General features: G+C 45.7%; 1 protein-coding gene across 1 annotated transcript in view; it reads right to left on the reverse strand.

Annotated features, from left to right (window-relative positions):
* LOC132079830 (vascular endothelial growth factor receptor kdr-like) overlaps positions 1-15,474 on the reverse strand; it is a 130,288-nt gene that overhangs the window by 69,388 nt on the left and 45,426 nt on the right. Inside the window, exons 4-8 of the mRNA XM_059482649.1 lie at positions 9,512-9,639; positions 5,030-5,189; positions 3,648-3,784; positions 2,043-2,202; positions 1,190-1,307 (exon numbers count right to left, since the gene is read on the reverse strand). Of these exons, the coding sequence (XP_059338632.1) occupies positions 1,190-1,307; positions 2,043-2,202; positions 3,648-3,784; positions 5,030-5,189; positions 9,512-9,639 (703 nt within the window). The remainder of the gene's footprint in view (positions 1-1,189; positions 1,308-2,042; positions 2,203-3,647; positions 3,785-5,029; positions 5,190-9,511; positions 9,640-15,474) is intronic.

Here is a 15,474-nt window from a genome sequence, read left to right on the forward strand (position 1 = left end):
TGTCCCATGGGATTTCATGCAGTTAAAGATGGAAAAGGCACTGGATGGGGTCGTTAAAGACAGAACAGGAGAGAGGACAAGTGTTGAAAGGGTAAAGAGAGACTTGAATATCTCCTGGAGTTGCTGTTGGTTGCCCCTCCTGTTTAGCAGATCCATTGCACTCCTGGTGCAGCCTTTAGTTTGCTCAGGAGATTCACTACAAGGATCTGTTGGCACAGGATTAGAGGACATTATTTAAAAGTTCTGGAGAGAAACAATTTCTTATGTTAAAATATGTCCTTTTGCTGTTATCCCCTTCCCCCTTCAGACTGACCACCACTGCTGGGGGTAAGCAGGAAACCCTTCCCTGAGACCTTTCTCCTTGGATCTCCCAAATCATTCTGTGCCCAGAGAAAGTGAAACACAATTTTTTCCTTGGAGGGCAAGGAGAAGAACACAGCCTGGGTGTGGGAAATGGAAAGACAGAAACTTCCAGAGACACTGAAGTGTTTGTTCTGCAGCCTTAGAAGAAAGTTGGATTGATGTAAAAATAATGTACACGACATTAAGCAGTAAAATAAGAAACTTATGTTTTTATAGTTGTAAGTAAGAATATGCCTTAAGTAAGTAAGAAAATGTATTGATAAAATGGTGAATGGTTTATAGTGTAGTAATGTAAATGTATAGACTAAGCTGAGAGTTTAGATGTTACAATAGAAGCATATGTGTGCATGTGTGATAGGAGCCCATTGGATAAAATGGCTGCAGTGCAGCAGAAGTGAGTAAAGGTGATAGGTTAGAAAAGCAAAATAAACTTTTTGATGGCTGTCCATTGGATCAGAAAGTTCTATATTGTCTTGTAATGAAGAACTTGTGACTACTTTGAGCTATGGCTGACTGTGTGCTCTTTTAAATCTCCCGGCCTTTGAGACTGATGTTTATCTGAGCAATAGATTTATCTATTTTTAGCCCAACTGTGGTCCCATCCCTTCAATTAAAGCAGTGACAATAATACCTGGGAATGAGGGGTGGCTGGCCCAGCCTCCCAGAGCTCAGGAGCCCAGAGTGGAGCCACAGCTCCTCAGCTGAGCTCAGCCCACAGCTCTGAGCCCATCCCTGACCCGTGTGGTGAGTGAGGAATGGTGGTGATCTGTTCCAGACAGGATTCCTAAAGGAGCCCAGGTGTTCCTGCTGTTGCTGGGACACTCACCAGGTGACAGTGGGCCGAGGAAAGGCGTCCACCTTGGCAGCCAGCTTGAGGGACTTGTGTCCTGAGGTGATCTCGTAGTAAGGCCCTTTCTTGTGTGAGACCGTGATGTAGGGTTTTTCTGGGGAGAGAAATGAGCAGGGAGACTTGGAATAGCAGCTCTGGCACAGCACAGAGCTCACACCTGGGATTGCTCTGTTCCCACATGGGATTTTTTCCAATACAGACCTGCACAGCCAAATGGATCAGGCTGTTCCCTCAGCTCCCTGTGCAGCCCAGCCTCAGCCAGGAAGGGCTGTTCCCACATGGACGAATTCACATGGAAAGCAGAGGATATGCATTGCATTGCCCCTGGGGCATCTCTTGTCCATGTGGAGCCCACAGGAGGGATTTTCAAGGTCTCAGCAACCACACTGGGTGCCAGCTTTTTCAAACAGTTCAGCCCTCTCAGACATCACAGAATCCCAGAATGGTTTGGGTTGGGAGGGACCTTAAAGCCCATCCAGTGCCACCCCTGCCATGACAGGGACACCTCCCACTATCCCAAAGCTGCTCCAAACTCTGTCCAACCTGGCCTGGGAAACTTTCAGGGATCCAGGGGCAGCCACAGCTGCTCTGGGCACCCTGTGCCAGGCCCTCTCCACCCTCCCAGGGAGCGATTCCTTCCCAATATCCCATCTAAATGTACCTCTTGAATTTGTTTGAAGACACGGGAGCTGACTCTCATTGACTAATTAGAGGTTTTAGATGATTAAGGTTGACTTTCTCCCTAGTGCCATTTCAATCAACAGATTTTGGCATTATCCTCTAAGCTGAGCTGGTTCCTGGTCCATCCTGGTTTGGCTGCAGCACTCACCATACACAGTGACAGTGACATTGGCCTCCAGCCTGGTGGCATTGAATGTCCTGCAGATGTACAGGCCCCCATCTTCCATGGTGACATTTTCAATTACCAGGCTGCTGCCAGCTTTGTACACCACATCACTCTGGTCCATTGTTCTCCTGGGGTGGGGGTGCTGGGAGTCACAAAAAACAGGGTCAGAAAGCAGAGTAAACTGGATGATTGTGCTCACCCTTTCCAAGGCTGCCAGTAAAGGAAAGCAGTGATTCGTATCAAAACCATCACATCTCCCCATCACTGAAATAAATAATATAAAAGGCAGATCAGCAGGAAGAGCTCTTGTGTGAAGTTTCATTATCAAGTCTAATAAGAGAGAGAAGCAGAGTGGAAATGTGGCACTTTGTACTGAATTCTGGGCAGGTAAACAAGGGGATGCATCCCAGCCCTTCTCCAGGACTGAATCCCAAGGATCTCAGGGTAAAACTGCTGCAGGGTCAGAGCTGTGCTCTGAGGGTTTGGTTTTGAGGGTTTTAAAATTTATGTTGGTCACAGTCAGTATTTTTTCTGTATTAAAAACCTCCTGCTTTCTAAAAGAAATATATTATGACAGAAATACAATATATTATGACAGCCAAGTGCCAATGCAAATTCCTGGGGAATTTTAGAAAGCATTATCGCTTTCGATAGGATTTTTGATCCCAGAGATTTGGCCAAGAAGTTTTACATTTATAATGTTAGAAATATAAGGAGAGTTCATAGGAAAACTAATCTTTTCCACCATATGGGGTTCAAGAAACCAAATTCATTCAGTAACACTGTAGTGCCTGGACCTCAATAAATTCTATGTTATATTTTCTGTAGTTTCCTCACTGAAACAAACTCAGACATTCTTTTTTTTTTTAAGGAAACAAATAAAAGTTAATCAGTCTTTAGGAATCACATTTTACACCTTCCCAAAAGGCTTAGATGTTTCTTTACAATGCATATTTTGCTGAACTAAAAAGAAAAAAAAACCCAATTATTTTAATTCTCAGCACCAAGCAAATCCAATAATAGAATCTCAGACAAATGAACTGATTTGGGAAATGATCCCCCTCTGTTTTGTTTTTTTAGGAGAAGTGAGAGGGTTTGGTACCTCAAATGTTAATTCTCTTACTTATTTCTACTTCAAATTTGGCACTTTTGTATTGTATCCACAGAAAGCTCATGACTCAGAATTTACATTTCATTCTTTGGGGATGATTTCCACAGGTTCAGCTGTGTTTTCCTTTGCTTTTTCCTACTTCATAAATACCAAAATAGATGAGGAGATTGACAGCTTACAACCTGCATTTGAGACTTGTCACTGTGAGACAGCCAGGACAGAAGGAATGAAGGAGTTTTTCTTCCCAAAAAGAAGGAAACATGCCTGGCTTTTCTTGCCAGGGTTTATTTAGTGAGGTTTGCAGTTTAATCTGCAGGTTCAAGTCAGGCTGAGAAGTTTTAGATTCATCCAAACACAAAGTTCAATCAATGATAGGCTTATAAATGGTTGGGTAATTTCAGAATAAGCAATAATGAGGTTTTCTCATCCCTGTGAATTTTGGGAAGAGGGGGAATGCAGGGACTCCATGCACTCACTGTGCCACGGGGACACGTCCAGATGAACTCGATGCGCCCGTTGATGAAGGTCTCTGCTTTGCACTCCAGCTTGAGAGTTTCTCCAACCAGCAGCTTTCTGGCACTTGCCTTCAGAGCCAGGTTCTGTATTCTGCCCTCTGCAATGGGAGAGGCAAAGCTGTGAGCAGCAGCACTCCCTGCATCAGTCTGGGATCCACCAGTGGATCCCTGCTCCCATGGACACAGTCAGGAATGGCTGCCCTGCCATGTGCCGTGGCTCCAACCCTCTCATCAGCTCCACAGAAAAGAGTTACAAAGGTGACAAAGGACTCAAAATGACAGGATCCTCTTTTGCTGGACATGAGACCTGTTACTCCTGCCCTCTCCTGCCCAGCTCCCTTTCCTTCCTGAATGGGAAAACCCAAATCCTTGAACGGGATCCCCAAATTCCCCAATAGGATCCCCAAGTCTTGCTCTTACACCTTTGTCAATGCCTTAAATACACCAGCTCTGTACTTCCATCAGTTTTTGGTGCTAATTCCAAAACCACACCTGGGCACTGACAGTAACACACGACAGAAAGGGATTTCCTGGGTCCTTCTGAGGTGCAGAGGGATGGCCTAAGAGATTTTGTAGGTTTGCATTCATGATTTTAATAAAAAATTACTCCAACAAGGAATAAAAAAGAGAAAGAGAGAGATTTACAGGACTTTTATTTGGCTGCCACACAAATTTACAAGGCTGTTGTTCAAAGCTGAGTGCTGATTGCGTAGAAAGATGCCATAAGCTAGTGGGAATGAAGTCCAAGTAAACAGAAAATATATGAGGAGATAAAGAAAATACATGGAAAACAAAAGGAAAATAAATTCTAATTGGTTTCATATAAATGCCCAGCACTCAAAAATTTAATGTTTAGTTGCTTCAAATTCAGATTTTAATTATGAGACGAAGCTCAGCTGTAAATCCAAGGGAAATGGTGTAGTAAATCACCAAGAGAAAAATCTTTAAAAAGCAAAGATGTGAATTAGCAGTGTAGTGAGGTTTTTATATGATGATCACACGTGGTTAATGACCAGAAGCAAAAAGAAAGCTGCTGTTTGCTTTGTCCTGAACCAGCAGTTGTTTTAATGTAAATACAGCTCAATCCAAGCAAACAAAGCCTTGGTGGGGTTTGAATAAAACACTCCTGTTTTGTACCACCTCAGCACTTGGTCATTTTTCAAAACCAGGAGTGGCTCCAATCCAAGTTCTATTGAATAGGGAGAAAAAAAGGAAGAAGGAGTTTACTTTTAGCATTCCAGCTTGGACTTGCCACAGATGCAGCCCAGGGAGATGTATCAGACAGAGCTGAGGCAGAGCAAGGAGTGACACCTGGGAGGTGCCAGGGACACTGAGGCACTCACCCAGTCTCTGGGCCATGTAGTAGGAGTTGAAGACGCTGCCATTGACGTGGGCTGAGCACGTGAGGATCCCAGAGGGCACAAAGGAGTGGGAGGGGATGACAAAGCCTCTCTTGGGGTCCCACACCATCTTCTTGAAGTTGATCTCTGCAGAAGAAGGGTACTGCAAGGGAACAGACAAGGAGTGAGAATCCTGCTCCCCTCAGATTGCTCTGGCTTAGGGGCAGGGCAGGGCTTTGACCTTGCCCAGGGCTTTGGGGTCTGTGTCCACACGGATCTGCAGCAGCAAAGAGGAAAGCCCTCCCTAAGGCAGGAGTGTCTCTGAAACTCAACACTTGGGCAGCCACTTCAGGAGCCCCAGCGCTCTCCGATCTCATGTGTGGGAGTCATTTCCTCCATCCCTTCTTTGGAAATCCTTATGCCCATCTTATGTGAATTTTGTGGGGTGATCTTTTCTCAGGTGTTTCCTCCCAGTGCCACATGGAACTACCACACATTTTCCTCATTGTACTTTAAAAACATGTGTGAAGTTAGACTCTCCCTAAATCAGAACTGTTCACTAACTCACCAGAATTAGTGTTCACTAACTCACTATTCACTCACTCTCCCAAAATCAGAATTGTTTACTAACTCACCTGACTGTGGTTATCTATGAGCTCTGGTCTGTGGGCACTCCCCAGATTCTCTCTAACCCACAGAAGTGGGGAGACACTCTCAGAGCACCCCAAGGATTGCCATGGAAGCAGCCTGGGTGACTTAGGAGTGTAAATCACAGAAATAAAGGGACTAAAGCACTTTTGGGTCTAAATTCATAAATACTTGTAATATTGTGAGATTCTTGAAAAAAATCCTCTCAATTCTGCTTATGAGGAAGAAGTGAGAATAGAAAAGGCAAATGTGGAAAACAAACTGGAGCAAAAATTCATTTAATGAGAATGAACCCTCCTCTGTCTACCTTGGACAATACCAGTGTTGAGCAGCTTGGTTTTTGTTGGGGGGAATAATCAGTTTATTGCTATTATTAACACACAGGGAAATCCTCTATTTGCCAGAGGGAATGTAATTTACTTTCCAAAAATTTTGAAAATCCTGGATTATAGTGTACAAAAGAACTTCTTGAAATTAAAATAGCTCCCTGAAATGCCTGAGGGGGGGTTCAGGGGTTTGCAGGTGGGGGAATGGAAGCACAGGCAGCTCTGGCTTTCCCAGCAGGACACAGGGAGGCTCTTTAGGACTGAGGATGCTCTTTGGAGAGTTGAGATCACTTCTGCCCCAAAATTGAAGTTTGGGCAAACCTCAGTGTGCCTGCAGTTACCTCATGGTAATTAACTTTATTTGCTTCTCCCCGCTCCTCCTCATATCCTGGCTGCTCAAAGGTGAGGCAAGGGGAGGTTTTCCTTTTTAGAGAGACCCTGCTTCAGCTCTGGGAGCTAACCAAGGGACTGAAAGCAGGAATTTCACCCCTGATGGAACAGTTTTGCTCCTCTTCCTGTTGTGGGCAGCTCCTGTTGGTCTCCCAGCAGTCAGGACTCTGGTTTGGCAGAGCAGCTTAAATTGGATTCAGTTTAAACAATCCTCTGGTTCCACACAGCTTCCAGCTTGGGGCTCTGACACACAAGTGACCAGGCTGGCCTTGGTTTGGGTCAATTGTTACAATTCCAGCATGGACCAAACCCAGAGAAATTCTGGCTGAGGAACTGGTGATGCTGCATGGGGAAGGGGGGACAGCCAGACAGTCCCTGTCTTTTGGAGCAGCATTTGTTCTGACAGCAGTAGGAAACAAGGATCTCTTGTAAATGCTTTTGAAATAATCAAGCTGTGGCATCTGTTTAGAACCATGAGGAAAAATAGGAGAAATTACAGAAAGAGATCTGAAACCTGAGGCATAATCATGCTTTAGCACTCGTGAAGGTCAAAGCTGGAAGTGGCAAACGCACAGTGAACCAGATCAGTGACTAAACAGAACTGACATGACTGAAAAAGCTCTTTTTACCCTGAATTAAAATCACATTAAGCAAAATTAAAAGCTTGAACTGTATGTCTTAAGCATGAGTTTGTTAATAACAAAGATGATATATTGAGATAGCAGGGATCTGCTTAGTATAAGCAGGAGGTACCTTTCTCTGAGCATGTTTAAAGAGAGTACAGTGATTTTAAAGTATAATGGTAACATAAGGAACTTAATTTACAGTGGCAAAGAGTCCATTTTCCACAAGAATAATAAAACGTGATAAAGCTGAACTTCAGGGTTTGGCAGCTCTGCTCCCCAATGCCTGGAGGAAGGGAGAAGGAAAAATAACCCTACTCAGGAGGCCCTTTTCAACACCACACACAGATTAAACATCTTCATAAAATATTCACAAATACCTATTTAAACAATCAAACAAAAGAGCGTCATTGCTGCTCGAAGGAAATCACAGTGGCTTTCCTCCCTTTGAAGTGTTGTCTTCCCTGTCCAGTTGTCTCCTGGAGATTAAATTTGGAAGGAGAGGATGTTCTAAATTTGTCGGATGGGCTGGCTCACCTCTCCTCCCCCTTGCTCACCTCCGCCCCTGTCCTGCCCCGCGGAGCCGCCACCCCGGCGCTGTGGGGCTGCCGAAGGATTTCAGCTTTTGTGTTCTTCAAACCCTGCCCTGCATCAGTGTCTCACTCTAAACTCCATCCAGAGTGTACTGCCTTCACATTTTGGTCAGACAAAACAATTCTGACTGAGATTGACACTCTACTGCCTCAGGCCCTGAAAAGTATCAATAAAAGTGAATTGGGGGCAGCAAACTGGGGGAATATGACTTCACTGCCTGAAGCTGGAATTGGAGGATTAACCTCTGGTATGTAAATGGACCAAACTTATAATTGTCTGAAAAACTCATGACCATTGTCCATCTTGGGTGTGTCCTTGGTGGTTTCTGCACTGCCCAAGGTGAACATACTGAAGACCTTTAATAAATACCCACTTTATTCTCTTAACCTTGTCTAGCCTCTGTTCTAGGTATGCACTAAAGCCATCAGTGGGATTCCCAGCCAGGGCCAAGCCAGCAGTGCCATCCACAGCTGGATCCCAGAGCTTCCCAAGGTGCCACATCCCAGCAGTCCCAGCTCCTTTGGGAGCTGTGCCCAACCTCTGCCTCCCTGCCCTGAGCCCCAGCTGCTCAGCCTTGGAGGGGGAAATCTTCTGGGGACAGCTTTTTGTGGGAGAGATTTCGGTGGAGATTTCATTCCAGCAGCCAGGCTGCAGTTTGTGTTTGGAGAAATGACTGGGAATTTAGCTGGGAAGCAGGAAGAGCAGGGCTGTCCATCAATAATAAATGTGGGAATGGGAATTCCAAGGTCGGCCTGATGCTGCCAGGGTCTGCAGCTCTGCTCCAGCCATGAATTTGGTGAAGCAGGCTCAAATCAGAGGGGGACGTTTCATTCTTATAGCCAAGGAGGAAGGTGGTAGCACTTATCCAGCCTAAAATGATAACTGGAGAGGAGCCTCTTTCCCCACTTTTTTAATCCCTGCTGATGAAATTTAAAATAAGAGATCTCCAAAGCAATAAGGCTCCTGCTGTCCCTCGGCACCTCTACTGGGAACGTGGCATGGGTCCCAGCAGCAGCTGGAGCCCTGTCCCAGTCCCCTGTGATTCCATGTGCTGCCTCCCAGGAGAAGGGGACATCTGAGGCATGGAATTGCCACGGGGAGCAGAGGTGCTTAGACCCCTCTGTGCCATGTCCAGAACAGCCTCAATCCTCACAGTCCCTCCAGAACAGGCTGGAAAAGGGGCACAGGATGAGCTCCTGTTCCCTTCAGGATTTCCTGAGCTGTCAGACTGGCAGGGGAAGGGAAGGGCACAGAATTCCTGACGTAAAATGCAGGATTGGAGCCAGGAGACCTCTGTCCTGTTCCTCACTCCATGACAGGCTGCTCTGGAGGGCAGTTCTGAAGCCCTTTAAGTGAGTGACTCCATCGACTGATCAGGGCCCAGACCTTAAATTTCCATTTTTATTATCCCAAACAGCCTTGGCCTGCACAGACAGTGCTGTGACCTTGACATTCAGGTGTAACTGCTGCCAAAGGGATGGATGCTGGAGCCATCTATTCCCAAGGCTGAAACTTGGTTTGAATTGATGAAATGAAGCAAAAATGGGCAATTGTTCTAAGGAGGTTCAAGGTATAAAGAGAGAACCTTTCAGAGAGAGCCAGGTGTTATGCAAAGAATTTTGAAGGAAAATAGTGCTTTGTCATCTACCTCTGCCAATTTATGGAGGAACACCAAGCCACAACATAACAAAAAGAAAAATGCTAAACTCAGCCTAATCCCCAAAAAATCCTTTTATCCAGTTCAGCAGTAACACACTGCAAGAACAGGTTCACGTTTGTGGATTTTCAGGGTCTTTGCTATTATTTATGGAATTTACCCAGCTTTATACCCTTAAATTTTTGTTTTTCCCCACTTTATTGGCAGGCCAGAGCTTGAACTGAGCTTTTCTGAAGCCACCTCTTACCTGTATGAGCTTGGGTTTGATGTCTGGCGAGGTGACCCGGCAGGGGATCACCACTATTCTCTTATCATCCGTGATGTAGATGATGTCAGGGTGTTCTGGGTGCATCTCCACAAATGGATTCCTGTAGTCTGCAGGGAAGAGAACATGGATTGGGAAAACTGCTCAGTCACTGGAAGGGCACAGCAGTGAGCACTGAGCTGCCCAGAAAGGCTCCCTTGGGGTCAGGACATGCAGTGACACCCTGCCACTGTCACGCAGGGGTTGGAGCCAATGACCAATTCCTCGCATTTAGCCCAATGTTCATCCAGAAATTGCCCAGAGTGGCACATTTCTGTGCAGACACATGAAAACTGCATGGATTACCAGTTCAGGATACTTCTGGGCTTTGGGAGCCCCCCTGTCCTTCACCTGGGGATATCAACATGCATTTCTTGACTGATGACAACCTTTAATAAGGAAAGTCATGGAAATACCCCAGGGTTGTCAGCTGGAATTAACCCTCAGAGAATCAGCTGGGTGCAAAGCTGAAGCTCCTTTGCCCCTCAACTCACCCCAGTTTCACTCCCAACCACACCAAGGCAGGGATGGACACAGCAGAGTGGCCATGCTGCCTTTTGTGGGGTTTGGAGGTTCATTTTAGCTCTGAGAACTGGGAATTTTGTCCTTGGCAGACAAAAGGAACCATGGGCTGCATCAGGAGGAGAGCAAGTGTTGGCTGGAGCTGTGTGTGTGACAGGCACATTCAGGTGGTGATGGTGTTTTACAAAACTTGGGGCGCTGTGTAAGAGATGTAGGATTCATGTGTGGACCTGGGACGAAGGGCTGAGCATGAGCACTGGACCCAAGGCAGACAAAGACCCAAAATCTGGCTGATTTCTCTAATTTCTAGTGCTGTTTTTTTACGCCAGCTTTTCTTCCACGCCACTGGTTTATTGTGGCTGCACTTTGGCGTAAGGGCATTGCAGGAAACGTTATGTGAGAGAGATTAATTGGAGTTAAAACATTAGATCTCTAATCTCCCCACATTTAGGAAGTTTCAGATACACATCTGAACTTTCTGGTCAGGCAGGCCCTGGTTCTAATCAAGCCTGGAGCTGAGAAACCTGATCTTTGAACTATAACTTTGTAGTTTGGTCCAAGCCCCAAAATAAATAGGAAATATTTATTCTCATTCCAGTGACTCGTGCACTTTCCCAAAAATGCAAAATTCTCCTGTTGAGTCACATTATGAAAATGTGTTTAGTGTTTATCCCTGCAGTTTAATCCCTCTGCAGTCTTGCTCTCCAGTCGAGCCACACTGGGAGGTATCAAATGTGACAATATTTTTATTCTACTTAAAAGAAGACACTGGGTAATTAAAAGGAGATCATTGGGTTATTTGTGATAGGAAAAAGCAGAGAAAGTAGATTTTTGTCTACTGGCAACAAAGTGCAAAAAGGTGTCAGGGGAAATGTAATCACAATTATTTCTTGTCCTGTGGAGAAAAGGAAGGTCAAGGAATGTGCCACGTCACAGGAGATGGACAAGGGTATAAAATGGATGGAAATAGGATAAAGATATGGGCCAAGAGGAAATTTGCTGGGGGAAAAATTAGCTTCCTGATACCAAACTATCCACAATTCAGGATCAAATTTTGACTGAAAAGATGGTAGCACTGAATTTAAAATTATTTCTGCCAGTATTTTTAGAAAGAATTTCAGAATAGCACTGTTTGTTTAAGAAGTTACATAAATCAAAAGAAGGCAGCGAAGCAAATATGAAATAATCCTAAAAGGCAGGAAAATATTGAACTGTGAAATGATTGAGGCATCTTAGTTAAAACAGAATAAAATGTCTCAAAAATATTTCAAAAAATAATTATACTTTTTTGTTCAGGAAAAAATATAATTATTTAACCCATTCTCCACCATCTTTCCAAAACTCCAAGACTCATCTCTACCAAATTTTCCAATTCACAAGGGATCTAAAATTAATCTACCTTTTCCCAGCTGACAACAGGACAGGTATGGTGTTACTGATGGGAAGGGAAGCAGGGATTTGCAGGGCATGTGACAGAAGCTGCATTTCAGTCCTAACTGATTTTTAATAGCAGCCTGCCCCTGACTTGCCACATGTCCAACCAGGGGCCGCAGATAAACTATACCAGATAAGCTACAATCTGAATTGGAAGCCAAACTAGATAAATCTGGCTTTCTACCATCACTTTTTGAAATCTTGATGGTATCTTAAAATCACCATGCACTTAGCAGCAGCAAGAGGCAGTTTCTGGGTGATAAAGATTGGGAAAAGAAAAGGATGGCTTCAGCTGTGGTGATTGTTAATCACTGTGGGTGTCAGGTCCCCTGAGCATCAATCTCACTGTCTTTAAAAAAATAAAAAGAGGAAAAGGATTTTTATTTTATGGGTTCTCCTCTTTGCTAAGCCAGTGAGGTGTCCTAGAGCAGATGGCTGTGATTTGTGTTATCTCAGTGGCTTGTGTTATCTCATTGCTTTATCCAGTTTATACCCAAGCCTGGAGAGTTCTCTGCCTATGAAAGGGCTTTTCCTTCTCTGTTTCCATCTGCAATATCAGAGCTCCTGAACGGGTTGGGGGGATACCTGTGAATGGATACCTGTGGGAGCCACTGGGATTGGCCCAGTTGGTCAGAGCAGGGTGCTAATAAAGCCAAGGTTGTGGTTTTGAGCCCTGTTTGGCCATTCACTTAAGAGGACTCCATGATCCTTGGGGGTCCCTTCTGACCTGGAATATTCTGTGATTTCAGCTCCTGGAGTGGGGGTTCTGCTGTGGCAGCAGCTTGTGGGGCTGCCCTGCTCCAGCTCTGACATGAGAGCCCATGCAGGAGGTGAGGGCTGCACTTTGGCCATCAGGGGACAGTGACAGGGCCAGGCAGCTGCAGGGGAAGGTCAAGCACCTGGGTCTGTCCCTGAGGCCAGGGTGGCTTTGTTTCCCTCCCTAACTGTGGGACTCTGTGTAGAAGGAAAAAATAATGTCACAGAATCCCAGAATAGTTTGGGTTGGAACCTTAAAGCCCATCCAGTTCCATGGGCAGAGACATCTACCATCCCAGCTTGCTCCAAGCTCCATCCAGCCTGGCCTTGGACACTTCCAGGAATGGGACAGTCTCAACTATCTCAGCCATCAAGCACTAAAGAGCCCCAGGACATAAAGAAGAGCTCAGACCTTGTGTGTCCTGCTCCAGCTGCTCCAAACCCCCTCCTAAGCAGGAGCAAAGCAATGCCATTGGGAAGGAGAGGCTTTCCAGCACTTTCCAGGCAGCTGGGCTGCTCACTTAGCAGATAAGCAAATATGAAGTGGCTCGGCTTTGGGGCTTAACAGAATGGCAAAGAATAAATTCTGAGCTAATCAACTGCCAGCTGATACCTTTGTTATGGTTTGTGCAGACAAAAAACCGAAACCCCTCAGTAGTTCAGGCTGACAGTGGCGTGGAAAAATGATCTGCTGGAACATCAGGAGTGTCACTGCCAGCTTTACAACCACGCTCACCACCTCCAGTCCACCAGCAATCAGTTAACTCCTTGTAAAAAAGTCTCTCAGAGACAGAACTTCTTGAAACAAAAGGGACAGGGTCACTTTTCTTTAAAAATGATAACCTCAGCCTGGAGGAAGATCTCCAGTCCAGGTGGTGTAAATCAATTGCACTCAAGCGTTGCAATCTGGAGAGCTGTGGCATGGGAAATGCAGGTGTTGTCCTCACCACAGTCACTGGCACTGAACTCTGAGGGGAAATTCCTCAGCAAAGAAACCCTTTATGAAAACACAGTATTTCCCTGTAGCTTGGCACATCTGTTTCTCCCGAGCTGGGAAGGTGAAATACCCTACGAATCTCACCCAGAAAGAAACACCCAGCAATTCCCAGAGGATAATTAAAAAGAATGATTTACCGCGGGCTGCAGAGCTCGTTACTCATGAAGAAAGACAAGAGCTGAAGCACGGTGGGGACTTATCAGCAGCAGCCACAGCTCGGAGCCGAGGGAACGGTCCTTGCACGGCTCTCAGACTGCATGTCTGGCTGCTCAGGTCAGTGGAAGTTTGCAGGAAGCCCAGGCACGCCAGGGTGTTGCTGTTTCCCCAGCAGGGCCCGGCAGGGAACACAAACACAGCCAAGGAAGCGGCGGCAGCGGGATGGGGCGGGAAGGGCCTGCCCGGCCCCGGGGACAGACAGACGGCGAGCGCGGAGCGCACAAAAGCAGCTCTAAGGTCAAATGTTTTCCTTCAGGCACTGAAACCCTTCATGTTGAGATGCTCGTAGTGGCCAGGAGGAGATGAATTGCTGCTGGAGATGAGATTTGGGAGGGTTTCCAGCTCAGCTGGGCAATCTCAGCTGTCACACCTCCCTAGCCCGGAGCCGAGGGGTTTAAACCCCTCAGCGCTGCACTCAGCAGGTTGTCCATTCAATCTCTCCTACAGCTCTTTATTTCCGTGTCTGTGCCTCTGAAACCTCCTCCTGACACACACACACACAGAGGATTTAATACAAGATTTGGTTTGTTTTTTTTTGTTTTTTTTTTTTTTTTTCATTCCTGCACCGTGACAGCGATTTGTCTGGTGGTATTTGTCTCACAGCCGAGCCTCGGAGCTGACATCGCCTCTCCCTTCAGGTGCCGCCAGCTCCGAGGATGATGAGCACGAAATGGCCTCTGAGGACAGCTATTCACTGCTGCTCATGTCCGTGAAATTCCTCAACATTCTCATTTTGCCTCTCGCTTTGTTCCAGATAAAGATAATTCCCTCGCCCTCGCCATTTATTTTCTTCACTCAGCCATACCTAAGCTGGGGAGCCTGCGCAGAGTTTGACAGGTTCTTTAAGTTCATGTTTTGACATAATCCCCATGAAGTTTGTCTTCATCAAGGTCAAAAAGCATCGAGAGGAGGTTTATAACCTGTTCTTCACAGTAATAGCAGCATTAGCAGTGCGGTGACACTTTGGGCAGAGTATTTTGGAAAGCTTCACAAGGAAACAGCCTGGCCTGCTGAATTCCCCCTGGTGACCCATCAAAGCTGCCTCTAGGTACAGGAGTAACTCCTATAAAGGCACTTGTTTTGAAACTGGATCTTTGAAAATAAAAGACCTTTCAGTTTGGCAGGCCAATGAAAAGAATTGGTGGTGGAATGTTTAGATTAAACAGAAAGCAGAATATTTTCTCTTTAGGCAAAACAAAAGTGACTGCAAAACCCCCAGAAGCCATTCTGAGTCAACAAGAAGCATTCTGTTTTGGTCAAATGAAATGCATTCTTCCCCTGGAGATTACTGTTGTGAACACAGGAATATTTGTAGAGAAAAAAAATATTACTCTAAAAAGTGTTAACTTCAAAAATTCTAGAAGCAAAATGCTTCTTGCTGCCAAGCAAATAAAGGCAAAATGGAAAGATTTATATTTAAAAAATCCCAACAAAACACCACAGAAAAAGAAGCCTCCATGCTTTGTCTGGAATTATGTTTCAAGCAGCAGAAGAATTTATAAATTCTGACCCCCATTGGATTTTAGGCAGGTTTGACTTTTTGGAAAATACTCCCCAGTTTTACCTGAAGTCCCATTAAGAACAGGTCTCCCACCTGGGGGAAGGCTCAGCAATTAGCAGCTACTGAGTGGATAAAAACCAGGAAGGAAGCAGTGGAGGAAGTGTGTGTGATTCTGGCCTTTGGGCTTTCATTTAGAAATTCTTGATCCATGGGGAGGGATCCTCTCTCCCTGCTGAGCTGCCAGGAGCTGGCACTGCTCACTCATCGCATCCTTCAAGTCTCCTCTGCTTTAAAGTGAGACCCTGCAGGATGTGATTTGAAGACACTGAATGCCTTGATTCAGAGCTAAAAGCATCCTGCTTTTCCCTTGGATGCAGCCATCAATCCTGGAGGGTCCTGCCCAGGGCACAGCCTGTGTTCTGTGTGCTCTGACACCGAGCTGGGATGTGCAGCCAACCCTCCCAGCACTGCTGTGGGCAG

Source organism: Ammospiza nelsoni, chromosome 15, assembly GCF_027579445.1.
Source record: "Ammospiza nelsoni isolate bAmmNel1 chromosome 15, bAmmNel1.pri, whole genome shotgun sequence".
Taxonomy (NCBI): Eukaryota; Metazoa; Chordata; class Aves; order Passeriformes; family Passerellidae; genus Ammospiza; species Ammospiza nelsoni.